Source organism: Gekko japonicus, unplaced genomic scaffold, assembly GCF_001447785.1.
Source record: "Gekko japonicus isolate JY-2015 unplaced genomic scaffold, Gekko_japonicus_V1.1 scaffold25, whole genome shotgun sequence".
NCBI classification, from domain to species: domain Eukaryota; kingdom Metazoa; phylum Chordata; class Lepidosauria; order Squamata; family Gekkonidae; genus Gekko; species Gekko japonicus.
Genome location: NW_015171502.1, coordinates 351,949 through 365,243, shown reverse-complemented (window position 1 = coordinate 365,243; position 13,295 = coordinate 351,949). Strand labels below are relative to the sequence as shown.

Genomic DNA, 13,295 nt, shown 5'->3' with positions numbered 1-13,295 from the left:
CCGGCATCTCCGGAGGAAAGGCTGAAGTAGCAGGTGAAGCAAAAGACCCGGGACCCGCGAGAGCGGCTGCCAGTCTGAGTAGACAATGCTGCCCTTGACGGATCAGTGGTGTGACTCAGTAAAAGGCAGCTTCATGTGTGCCTGTGCGTTCACTCGATACATCTGCCGTAGCGAGCTCTGAGTCACAAAACCCTCGGCTGGGATAGATGCCGTTCGCCTCTGAAGTGCCGCGGGACTCCCGTTTCACAGAAGAACGCGGCTCCCCCATCAGCTGTGGAAACGTGGGCTATAACGTCTTCTAAATAAATAGCTGGCGTTCGTGATTGCGAGAACAGAACAAAGCGGAGGGCGGTGGCAGGAATTTGAGACTCATTCCTCCAGACCCCCAGAGAGTGTGGGTTTAGAGTCGCCAACCGCTCCAGGTGGTGGCTGGAGATCTCCTGGGATTAGGCTTGCAGGGCTCCTTTTGTAGAAAAAGCCCAGCAGGAACTCATTAGCATAATAGGCCACACCCAACAGCAGAAACTCATAATAGGCCACACCCCTGACAGCACAGCTCATTAGCATGTTAGGCCACACCCCCATGTTACCAGAACTGTGGTCATCCAGCCACGCCCACCTTTTGCTTCTTATTCTGTTCACCTTGTTTGTTGTCAACACCCAGGGCTTTTTTTGGTAGCAGGAACTCCTTTGCATGTTAGGCCACACACCCCTAATGTGGCCAATCCTAATGAATTTCTGCTGTTGGGTGTGGCCTATTATGCTAATGAGTTCCTGCTGGGCGTGGCCAACTCGGGAGCCAGCCGGAACTCCCTTCCTGTGCGTTCCTGCCCAAAAATAGCCCTGGAGTTGCCAACCTCCAGGGGGCAACTGGAGGTCTCTCGCTATCACAGCTGATCTCCAGACGACCGAGCTCAGTCCCCCTGGAGAAAATGGCTGCTTTGGAGGGTGGGCTCTATATGCTGGGGGTCCTCCCCTCCCCAAACTTCGCCCTCCCCGGGCTCCACCCCAACAATTTCCAGGTATTTCCCAGTGCTGATTGCCACTTTGGAGTCAGGCAGCCATTTTTCTCCAGGACAGTTGGCCAGTGATGCTGAAGGCTTTTCGCCATCTTCTTGGGCGTGGAGCAGGAGGTCATTGGGTGTGTGTGTGTGGGGGGAGGTGTTTGTGAATTCCCTGCATTGTCCAAGGGGGCTGGACTAGATGACCTTGGAGATCCCTTCCGACTCTATGAGTCTATGAACTCAAGAGCTGGCAGCCCCACCTGGGTTCACAACTGCTCTGCAGGAAAAAGAGATCCGTTCCCCTGGAGAAAGTGGATGCTTCGGAAGGTGGGCCCTGTGGCGTTGTACCCCACTGAAGCCCCACCCCTCCCCAAACCCCGCCCTCCCCAGGCTCCACCCCCAAAATCTCGAGGTATTTCCCAAGTCCAAACTGGCAACCCTAGACAGAACTTCTGCGCAGGCCTCGATTACCGTAGTACAGGGCGTAGACGGTGGCCGAGCCCAGGAAAGCCCCCAGGATTTGAAAAGTGGAGAAAATGGGCAGCTTCCACCACGGACACTGGCTCAGGAGGCACATGGCTAGGGAGAAGGCCGGGTTCAGGTGCCCTCCTGGGGGAGAGAAACAGAAGGGAGGAGGCAAAAAGTTAAGAGAGGAAGCGGCCAGCCGCCCGTGGAGTCTGGCCTAACCCCGTTCCCCAAACTCAAGGACCCTTTTCTTTAACATAACAACAATGACATCGTTGGCAAGCAGTGGGCTGGTAATGCACATTCTTGGCAAATGAGATACGGCCCTCAAGAGCCTCAATTAGGAGCTTCTGGAGCTCTCGAGAAGCCGACTAAGAACAAGGGTTCCCAGACCCCTGGGGGCAGCAGGGGTTCCCAACCAGCTCCCTCCCCAGAACAGCTCCCTTACGCCCGGCGTGCCCGGCATGACGATGTCACCAGGAGGCGATGTCATCACACCAGGCACATCGTGCAGGGACGCTCTAGCACTTGGTTAAATACTCTATGGTGACCATAGAGTTCTTTGCCCAAATACTAGAGCATTTCCCATGTGACATGCCCAGTGCAATGATATCACCTCTGGGTGATGTCATTGCGGTGCGCCACAAAAATCCCGGGGAGCAACCTGGCGCCCCCTGCTGGCAGCCAGTAAGCACCTGGCAACCCTACTAAGAACTGAAGAGGACCCTGGTTGGATCAGACCTAGGCACCCGGAGATCTCCCGCTGTTCCAATTGATCTCCGGATGACCAAGATGGGTTCTCCTGGAGGAAATGGATGCTTTGGAGGGTGGGCTCTATCATGGCTTTATATCCTACTGAGGTCCTTTCCCTCCCCCAAACCCACCCCTCCCCAGGTTCTGCCTCCCAAATCTCCAGGTATTTTCCAGTCTAAAGCTGGCAGCCCTAATCAGACCAAAGGTCCTTCCTGTCCAGCATCCCCTTTCGCACGATGCCCGAGCAGATGTTTACGGAAGGCCCTGGAAACAGGGCACGGAGGCCAAAGTCTGCCCCTAGTAATGCCCCTGCAAGGAACCACCAGTTGGAGGTCGACTGCCTCTGAATATGGAGGTTCCGTTTAGTTATCACAAAGAACGTATTTCCCATCAGGCTGTCGAATTTCCATTTTTGAACCAACCAAACGAGCAGGAGTGTGGATTCTTTTCCACTAGTGAATTAGCTTTGAGCATCTGTTTTGTGCCCCACCCTGGATGGCGCAGGCTAGCCCGATCTCGACAGATCTTGGAGGTTAAGCAGGGTCAGTCCTGGTTAGCACTCGAATGGGAGACCACAAAGGAAGTCCATGGCTGCTACGCAGAGGCAGGCAACGGCAAACCCCTTTTGTTTGTCTCTCGCTTTGAAAACCCTACAAGGTCGCTAGAAGTCAGCTGCGACTTGATGGCAAAATAACACCACCACCCCTGTTTTGGCGGGGAGTATTCTAGGAGAAATGGTGTTACCCCTTTCCCTGCCGTGCCTCTTCTGCGATTTGAAATAGTCAATCGGAAGCTGCAGGTCATTCTGTGGTTGGGAAAAGCAAGGTCCTATACATGCCTTTCCCCCACACAGTGTGAATTGCTGCTTTTTATAGATTCAGGTGGGTAACCATGTTGGTGCGCAGCAACGGAACAAGGTTTGAGTCCAGGGACACCTTTAAGACCAACAAAGTCTAACTCTGAGTATAAGCTTTCGTGTGCAGGTCAATGTTCCTTCTAAGATATGGAGTCTTGTGAGCAAAAATTCTACCTTGTGAACTATGGGCATTAAAATTGTGAGCGAGCAATTTGCCTACTGCATAAGTCAGTTTGCTCTGGAGCCGTCCTTCCTGAGCTAAGACAAAAAAGTGTGAGCCGGAGGCTAAGAAACTGTGAGCTAGCTCACACTAACTCAGCTTGGAGGGAACACTGGGCAGGCACTCTTGAAGTATGCATGCATGCAAAAGCTTGTACCCAGAATTAAAGTTTTTTGGTCTTAAAGGTGCCCCTGGACTCAAACTGTGTTCTGTGTCTCTGAAGAAGTGTTCATGTACACGAAAGCTTAGATTGTGAATAAAACTTTGTTAGTCTTAAAGGTGCCACTGGACTCAGATTTCGTTCTACGTGTCTGAAGAAGTATGCATGCACGCAAAAACTTATTTGTTGTTGTTCAGTTGCACAGTCGAGTCCGACCCCATGGACCAGATCACGCTCAGGCCTTCCTGTCTTCCACCGTCAAGGACATCGAGGTCTTTCTTGTATAGTTCTTCTGTGTATTCTTGCCATCTTTTCCTAATCTCTTCTGCTTCTGTTAGGTCCCTACCATTTCTGTCCTTTATCATGGCCAGCTTGGCATGGAACGCTCCCTTGATTTCTCCAATTTTCTTGAAGAGATCTCTAGTCCTTTCCATTCTATTGTTTCCCTCTATTACTTTGCACTGTTCATTCAGGAAGGCCTCCTTACCTCTCCTCTCTGTTCTCTGGAAATCTGCATTCAGTTGGGTAGATCTTTCCTTTTCGCCTTTGCCTTTCGCTTCCCTTCTTCCCTCTGCTATTTGTAAAGCCTCATCAGACAGCCACTCTGCTTTCTTGCCTTTCTTTTTCTTTGGGATGGTGGTGATTGCTGCCTCCTGTACAATGTCACGAACCTCCTTTGTTGGTCTTAAAGGTGCCAGTGGACTCTTAAGTTTGTTTTGTGTCTCTGAAGAAGCGTCCCTGCACACGGAAGCTTATACCCAGAGGAAAACGTTTGTTGGTCTTAAAGGTCTCAGTGGACTAGAAAGTTGTTCTGCTACTTCAGACCAGCACGGCTACCCACCTGAAGTTAGTTAGTTAGTTAGTTCCAGTCTGCCTGCCTCATTGAGACTCAAGGCAGATGACAAGTATAAGTCAAGTACGATCAATCAGATGGGACACCCGATAAACAAAGGAAGAAAGGTTGAACCACAGAAATCTAAAAACAGGGTTAAAACAGTGCTATTCAGGGCCGGCTCGCTCACTAGGCGAACTAGGCATTCGCCTAGAGCGCCCCGGCCCTTAGGGGCGCCAAACTGCACCCACTCCCCGCCAAAAGCACCCCTGCTGGCTCTGACGGGGGGCGCATGGGGGGGCGCCATTAGGGATCCTCGCCTAGGGTGCAAAATATGCTGGGGCCAGCCCTGGCGCTATTTAATTGTGAAAAGGCTTGAGAGAGGGGGGCCTTGAACATCCATTCCCCAGCCACCCTCTCCTGATTTCCTAAGTAGCCCTCTAGGGTAGCAACTTCAACCATATAAGATTCTACTCCCAAATCTTTTGTGCGCCATCTAGACATGACATTTTCATGGGTTCACCATGGGCACCTACTGCCTCCTCAGTTTCCCAGCAGAAAATCCATTTAGAAGTGTCGCACTTGAAGGGCATGACTTGGATCAGGACTGTGAGCGGGGCGGGGGGGGAGACTCCTGCCTTCCTCCCTGCACTGTTTCTCCAAGCCGAAAGAGCCTAAGGAGGGCAGGTTGCCCTGCCAGAGCGCTGCGTGTTTCAGAAAACAGCATGGGAGGGAAGGCCGGAGTCCCCCCCCCCCCACCGCACTCTGCAGTCCCAGGTTCTCTGGATGAGAAACTGCTTGACCTGAGGTTCTCAAATGGTGCTGCAGTTTACAGAATCGCCCAACTCTATCGGCAGCCTAGCTGTCACGAAGCAAAAATGTACTACGGAGAATAATTATCTAGGTACCAAATAAATTATAAATCTATAATGGAGCCTTTGATTATTATTTTTTTAACTTTTATCTTAGAAAGACATACCAACACAGGTCTTAAAGGGACACACCTTCATAGATTCATAACACACCCTCATAATTATATAATTATATAGATACCAAATACATTATAAATCTATAATGGAGTCCTTGAATATATTTTTTTTTACTATTATCTTAGAAAGACACACCAATACAGGTCTTAAAAGAGACACACCTTCATGGATTCATGACACACCCTCATGGATTCATAACAATAACCCTGTAGAAACAACGTCAGTCTGGCTGATGGTACTTTTGTCATTTGCAGACTTCAGTATATTCACATACAGCCCTGATTGTATTTGAATGTACTGACATTTTGCAAAAGACAAAAGTGCCATTAACCAGACTGATGTTGTTGCTACATGGTTATTGTTACGAATCTATGAGGGTGTGTCTTTTAAAGACCTATGTTGGTATGTCTTTCTAAGAGCATAGTAAAAAAAACATTCAAGGGCCCCATTATAGATTTATAATTTATTTGGTATCTATATAATTATTCTCTACAGTACATTCTTGCTTTGTATATGAACTATATCCATAGTTCTCCTGAAGTTTGGTGTAGTGTTTAGGAGTGCAGACTCTAATCTGGGAGAACCGGGCTCGATTCTCCACTCTTCCACATGCAGCTGCTGGTGTGGCCTTGGGTCAGTCACAAGTTCTCTCAGAACTGTTCTCTCGCGAGCAGTTCTCGAAAGATCTCTCTCAACCCCACCTACCTCACAGGCAGTGTTCAAGCTGAGGTGGTGTGAGCTAGCTCACAGTTTTTTTTAGCCTCCGGCTCACACATTCTTGTCTCAGCTCAGGAAGGATGGCTCCAGAGCAAACTAACTTATGCAGTAGCCAAATCGCCCGCTCACGGCTTTGATGCCAGTAGCTCCCAAAGTAGCATTCTGGCTCACAAGACTCCACAGCTTAGGAGGAACATTGCTCACAGGGTGTCTGCTGTGGGGAGGGGAAGGGAAAAGAGACTGTAAGCTGCTCTGAGACTCCTTTGGGTAACAAAGGGCGGGGTATAAATCTAATCTTTTCTTCTTCATTGTGGAAATGGCAGGCACTAACATGCACAAGCATGCACATGCCACATTATGAGTGTTTAGAAATAACCCCGCATGTAAACTATTTTTTAATCATTCAGAGCAGGGGTCACCAAGGTACTCATTTGCATATTAAGCGACACACCCCTAATGTAGCCAATCCTCCAAGAGCGTACAGTAGCCCCTGTAAGAAGAGCTCTGTAAGCTCTTGGAGGATTGGCTACATTAGGGGGTGTGGCCTAATATGCAAAGGAGTTCCTGCTACAAAAAGAGCCCTGCGTCATGGGCACCATGGCGCCCTGCCAACACCTTTCTTGACACCCGCCAAGTGTTTTTAGAAAGTGGGTGGGGCCAACGGGGGCTCGTGCCCAGCAGGACTTGAAGATCTGATTGGCTAGGCTTCCTCGGAGTGGACGGCTCCACCTCCGGTGGCAGCCATTTTGTGTTTGTGCCTACCACGCTGGGTCCGAATTCCAAATGTGCTGCCCGCAGGGTCAGAAAGGTTGGGGACCCCTGGTTCAGAAGAAGCTTGTAATCAGGGGCCCAAACATGATTAGAACGGTGTTCGGGTTACCCAACACTAATTTAAATTTGTGACACAGTTCACTCTTATACCTCCCAAACTTTCTTTCAGAAGTGAAAAGGAGGAGGAGGAAGAAATTGGATTTATACCCCGCCCTTCACTCGGAGTCTCAGAGCGGTTTACAGTCTCCTATCCCTTCCCCTCCCCACAACAGGCACCCTGTGAGGTAGGTGGGGCTGAGAGAGCTCTTTAAAGGACTGCTCTTGAGAGAACAGCTCTGAGAGAACTTGTAACTGACCCAAAGTTACACCAGTTGGCTGCATGTGGAGGAGTGGGGAATCAAACCTGGTTCTCCCCGATTAGAGTCCACGCTCCTAACCACTACACCAAACTGCTTGCCTTTGGACAAGTGGCCCCTATACCTCTGCATGAGCTCATGTTCTGAGTGGGCATCCTGATGTAAAAAGGGGGCATGCCCGGCATGTAAGAACCTCAGAAGAACCATGCTGGATCAGATCAAAAGCCCACCTAGTCCAGCATTCTGTTGACACAGTGGCTGACCATCAAGCTCACAAGCAGGAAGAGTGCAACAGCAGCGTTATCCTGCCTGTCTTCCAGAGTAACTCATTTAAAGAGGCATACTACCTCTGATATGGGAGGGAGCAGTGACTCATGCAGAGAGACACCGGCACTCCTCCTTGGGAGAATGCAATTTGTGCTTCAGGAGGGATGGGGAGATCCAGAGACACAGCAGCTCCCACCTCCCGCAGAGGGAGGGAGGCAAGAACAGAGCAATCAATCATGCAGAGAGACAGCAGGCAGTCACTCCTGTGAAGGAGTGATTTGGTTTAATCTTTCAGGCTGCTCATTTGAATAATAGAGGAGCATTATGGGAATTGAATCATGCCAGGTAGGTGGGTGGGTCCTTCACTCATCCATCTTGGGGGGCCCAGGCGGTTTCCCCAACATCGCCAATCGCAAGAAACAGCCAATGCTCCCTCTAAGCTGTGGAGTCCTGTGAGCAAAAATTCTACTTTGCGAGCTACTGGCATTAAAGTTGTGAGCAGGTGATTTGGCTACTGCATAAATTAGTTGGCTCTGGAGCCCTCCTTCCTGAGCTATGACAAAAATGTGTGAGCCGGAGGGTAAAAAACTGTGCCCTAGCGTCACACTAACTCAGCTTAGAGGGAACACTGGTGGCTACACTCTTCATGCAGCTAGTGTGTCCACAAATGCATGCGTAGAAGCTGCCCAGCAACTGTGGAACTCCCCCTTCGCAGAGATTATTTGCAAGGTGACCTAGGGAATCTTCCAGAAGCACGGTGCCATCTTTTGCACAGCTTTTTTTAGAGACCAGGTTTGTCAGTCAAAGGTCTGGGGAAAGGGTTCAGGACTATGTTTCCTTCTAGCTTTTCTGCTTTGTATCCAGGGCTCTTTTTGTAGAAAAAGCTCAGCAGGACCTCATTAGCATAATAGGACACACCCAACAGCAGAAACTCATTAGCATATTGGGCCACACACCCCGACAGCACAGGTCATTAGGCCGCACCCCCATGTTACCAGAAGTGTGGTTATCCAGCCACACCCACCTTTTGCTTCTTATTTTGTTTACTGTGTTTGTTGTCAAAACCCAGGGCCTTTTTTTGTAGCAGGAACTCCTTTGCATGTTAGGCCACACACCCCTACTGTAGCCAATCCTAATGAGTTTCTGCTGTTGGGTGTGGCCTATTATGCTAATGAGTTCCTGCTGGGTGTGGCCAACTTGGGAGCCAGCCGGAACTCTGTTCCTGTGCGTTCCTGCCCCAAAATAGCCCTGTTTGTCTCTATAATCAGGAAAGCTTACGGCCAAGATGACCGCAGTTAAGAAACAAAGTCTGAGTCCGGTGGCACCTTTAAGACCAACAAAGCTTCAGTCAAGCTTTTGTGTACACGGTTTTGAGCCCGCTTATGAGCTTTTGCGTACACGCAGGATCTGAGCGACAGTCCCTCTATCCGAGCACCTGTAAGCCAGCGCTCCCTCTAAGCTGTGGAGTCTTGTGAGCAAAAATTCTACTTTGTGAGCTACTGGCATTAAAGCTGTGAGTGCGTGATTTGGCTGCTGCAGAAATTAGTGTGCTCTGGAGCCCTCCTTCCTGAGCTAAGGCAACAATGTGTGAGCCGGAGGTTAAAAAACTGTGAGCTGGCTCCACACTCACTCAGCTTAGAGGGAACACTGCCTGTGACTAGCCAATAGGGCTGCCAGCTCCGGGTTGGGAAATCCTTGGCGGTTTGAGGGTTGGAGCCTGGTTTTGGGGAGGGGTGGGGCGTCAGTGGGGCACAGTGCCACAGAGTCCACCCTCCAGAGCAGCCATTTTCTCCAGGGGAACTGATCTTTGGTTGTCTGGAGAACAGTTGTAAGCAGGGGTCGTTTCATAGAAAAAGAGCTAGGGGAACTCATTAGCATAACTCATTAGCATATGCCACACCCCCTGACGTCACCGGAAGTGTGTCATAAGGCCACACCCCCTGACATCACCGGAAGTGTGTCATAAGGCCACACACCCTGACATCACCGGAAGTGTGTCATAAGGCCACACCCCCCGCCCCCAACGGTCCCAGCCGCCGACACCGGCCTTGCAGCTCCACTGCCGAGCCCCATGAGGGGCCCAGCGGTGGACTCGCTTCGTCATGTTCCCCGCCCCCCGTACCTCACCCGGGGGAACTGCGATCCCCCGCGATCCCCCCCCCGAAATGACCTCTGGTTGTAAGAAGGGGAAAGGAAGTCTCACCCTCTGAAATCTCTCCCCAAATCCTCCCCCCACAGCCTCTGCCCCCAGGAATCCCCCAGACCAGAGCTGTTGGCAAAGGGTTGCCAGCCTCCAGGTGGGGCCTGGAGATCTCCTGCTTTTACAACGGGTCCCCAGGTGACAGGGATCAGCTCCCCTGGAGAATATCCAAACAACAAGGGGAAAAGACTACTGTCACAGGCGTTCCCAAATGTACAAGTCCCGCTAGTAGAAAACATCATCAAAGACTGCCAAAACAATATATTCAACAATTATAAAGTTGGTGGTGTCACAACAACATGAATGCATACTGTAACCAGTGTTCCCTCTAAGCAGAGTGAGTGTGACGCTAGGTCACAGTTTTCCAGCCTCCGGCTCACACATTTTTGTCTCAGCTCAGGAAAGATGGCTCCAGAGCAAACGAACTTAAGCAGCAGCCAAATCGCTTGCTCACAACTTTAATGCCAGCAGCTCACAAAGTAGAATTTTTGCTCACAAGACTGCACAGCTTAGAGGGAGCACTGACTGTAACTATAATAAGGCATAAGATGCAATATTTCCTCCTTTGAAGATAAGACATAAAGTCCATGTAGTCAGTGTTACTTGATAGGAGGAGAACCTACGATACGCTCCTTACACTGTGGTCTGTTGAAATTGCTGAAATCAGGTTCCGCTTACACCGCTGGCAAACTGAAGAAGTCGAAGGAAACGCATCTTCCAAGTATCTAGAATGGGCGTCTTTGCAAAGGCTGCTTGGAAAATGTTATGACTTATGTGGACGCCTCCTATCAAGTTACACTGACTACATGGACTTTACGTCTTATCTTCAAAGGAGGAAATATTGCATCTTATGCCTTATTATAGTTACAGTCAGTGCTCCCTCTAAGCTGTGGAGTCTTATGAGCAAAAATTCTACTTTGTGAGCTACTGGCATTAAAGCTGTGAGCAGGTGATTTGGCTACTGCCTAAATTAGTTTGCTCTGGAGTCGTCCTTCCTGAGCGAAGACAAAAATGTGTGAGCCGGAGGGTAAAAAACTGTGAGGGAACACTGGTTGCACAGTATGCATTAATGTTGTTGTTGTGACACCACCAACTTTATAATGGTTGAACATATTGTTCTGGCAATCTTTGATGGTATTTTCTACTAGTGGGATTTGTATATTTGGGAACCACGGGAGAAAATGGCTGCTTCGAAGGGCGGACTCTATGGCCTTGTACCCTGCTGAGGCCCCTCCCCTCCCCAAACCCCGCCCTCCCCAGGCTCCGCCCCCAAAGTCTCCAGGTATTTTCCAGCCCAGACCTGGCAGCCCTACGTTGGCATCAATAGCTGGCAGGAGGTGGCTAAGTCACAGCACAGGTAATGTCAGGAGCTGAGGCTGGAAGAGATAAGAGATAAGAGCCTTGGAGGCGATAAAAGCGCCCACAGCTGGTAGAGAATGACTCAAGTGCCTGGTCTGGACAGTTTCCAGGATCGATCACAGCTCTCTCGCCCCCACCTCACCTGAGATGCCGCCTGAAACGTGAATAGCTACCATCACGCTGATGCCGCTGGCCAGGGCCGAGCTCATATAGCCACCCTTTGTCCCCTCGCTGGTGACAGACTGGGCCGAAGCGCTGACCGTTATCACCTGGGAGAGGGAAAGGGGAATGAAACGCCACGTGAATCTCACCCGCAGCCTGCCTGGCACCCGGGGGGGGGGCTAGTTCCGGGTTGGATAGAAAATACCTGGAGATATAGTGGGTGGGGCTCGAAGAGGGCGGAGTTGGAGTAGAATGCGACAGAGGCCGCCTCCCAGATCGGCCATTTTTTTCAGGTGGACTGATGTCTTGGACTGGAGGTGGCAACCCTACGGGTGCCCCTATCGCCCAGGGTGGTGTGGTGGTTAAGAGCAGCGGACTCTAATCTGGAGAACCGGGTTTGATTCCCCACTCGTCCACGTGCAGCCGGCTGGGTGACCTTTGGCCCGTCATGGCTCTCTCAGAGCTCTGTCAGCCCCACCTCTCTCACAAGAGTGTCTGTTGTGGGGAGGGGAGGGGAAGGAGATTGTAAGCCGCTCTGAGATGCCTTCGGGGAGTGAAGGACGGGGTATAAATCCAATTTCTTTTTCTTCTTCTGGGGCAGGATTTCTCAATCTGGACACAGGACGTGGGCCTTCGGTTAATTCGGCCAGAAATCCCTCCCCTATGCGGAGAGTCTAGGGTTGCCATCTCTGGGTTGGGAAACCTGCAGAGATTTGGGGTGCAACTTGGGGATGGTGGGGCTTGGGAAGGGGAGGGTCCCCAGCAGGGTATAACGCCACCCTACAAAGCAGTTGTTTTCTCCAAGGGAACTTCATCGTCTGAAGATCAATTATTTTTCCTGGAAGTTCTCCCAGTCCCGCCAGGAAATTGGCAACCCTAGCAGGGACCCCAATCCAGAAGAAGAAGAAGAAGAAATTTGATTTCTACCCTGCCCTTCACTACCTGAAGGAACCTCAGAGTGGCTTACAATCTCCTTTCCCTCCTCCTCCCCACGACAGAAACCCTGTGAGGCAGGTGGGGCTGAGAGAGCTCTCCCGAGAACTGCTCTTGAGAGAATAGCTCTGAGAGAACTTGTGACTGACCCAAGGTCATCCAGCCAGGTGCAAGTGGAGGAGTGGGGAATCAACCCCGGTTCTCCCAGATTAGAGTCTGTGCTCCTAACCACCACATCAAACTGGCTCCACTTGGGATTTCAGTTCTTTCCAGCATCTGCCATTGCTGAGGCACTCCAAGGAAGGAGGAGGGAAGAGAAAAAGAAGAGGAGATTGGATATATAGCCCACCCTTCCCTCGGAGTCTCAGAGCGGCTTACAAACTCCTTCCTCTCCCCACAACAGACACCCTGTGAGGCAGGTGGGGCTGAGAGAGCTCTCCCGAGAACTGCCCTTGAGAGAATCGCTCTGAGAGAACTTGTGACTGACCCAAGGTCACATCAGCAGGTGCAAGTGCAGGAGTGGGGAATCAAACCCGGTTCTCCCAGATTAGAGTCCACGCTCCTAACCACCACACCAAACTGGCTCCACTTGGGAGTTCACTTCTTTCCAGCTTCTGCCATCGCTGAGGCCCTCCAAGGAAGGCGGAGGGGCAGCCTGTCACCCTGCTTATTGTGCCCAGATTGGCTTGGCAAAGAAGGAAGTCTTGTGTTGAATTTTTGTCTTTTGCATCCTTCGTTTTTGTTTCCAGCAGCCCTTGTTGGGAGCTAATTTTGGATGACGAGTGGAACGAAAACTCATAAAAGAGCCCTCCTGCTGCAGCAGAAGGTAAAAGGAGGACGGATGCTCTTACCCAGGGCTTCTTCTTTATTTTTGGAAAAAGAGGTGCCGGAACCAAGGCTCCCTCTAAGCTGTGGAGTCTTGTGAGCAAAAATTCTACTTAGTGAGCTACTGACATTTAAGTTGTGAGCCAGCAATTTGGCTGCTGCATTAATTAGTTTGCTCTGGAGCCGTCCTTCCTGAGCCGAGACAAGAAATGGGTGAGCCGGAGGCTAAAAAACTGCGAGCTGGCTCACATGAACTCAGCTTAGAGGGAACACTGGCCAGAACGCTCAAGAGGGAAATGAGGTCTTCAGTCCATATACTGGAAACTCATGAGCTTTTAAACATTTCAGAAGGAATTTTGTAGAAATGGTTCTGGAACTCCGTCCCGGCGCGTTCCCCGGGGGGGGGGGGGGGAGCCCCAATCCACA

The 13,295-nt window shown here is 50.7% G+C and overlaps 1 protein-coding gene across 1 annotated transcript in view; it reads right to left on the bottom strand.

The window, feature by feature from the left end:
* AQP10 (aquaporin 10) overlaps positions 1-13,295 on the bottom strand; it is a 37,232-nt gene that overhangs the window by 14,799 nt on the left and 9,138 nt on the right. The window contains exons 2-3 of the mRNA XM_015419096.1: positions 11,092-11,218; positions 1,476-1,613 (exon numbers count right to left, since the gene is read on the bottom strand). Of these exons, the coding sequence (XP_015274582.1) occupies positions 1,476-1,613; positions 11,092-11,218 (265 nt within the window). The remainder of the gene's footprint in view (positions 1-1,475; positions 1,614-11,091; positions 11,219-13,295) is intronic.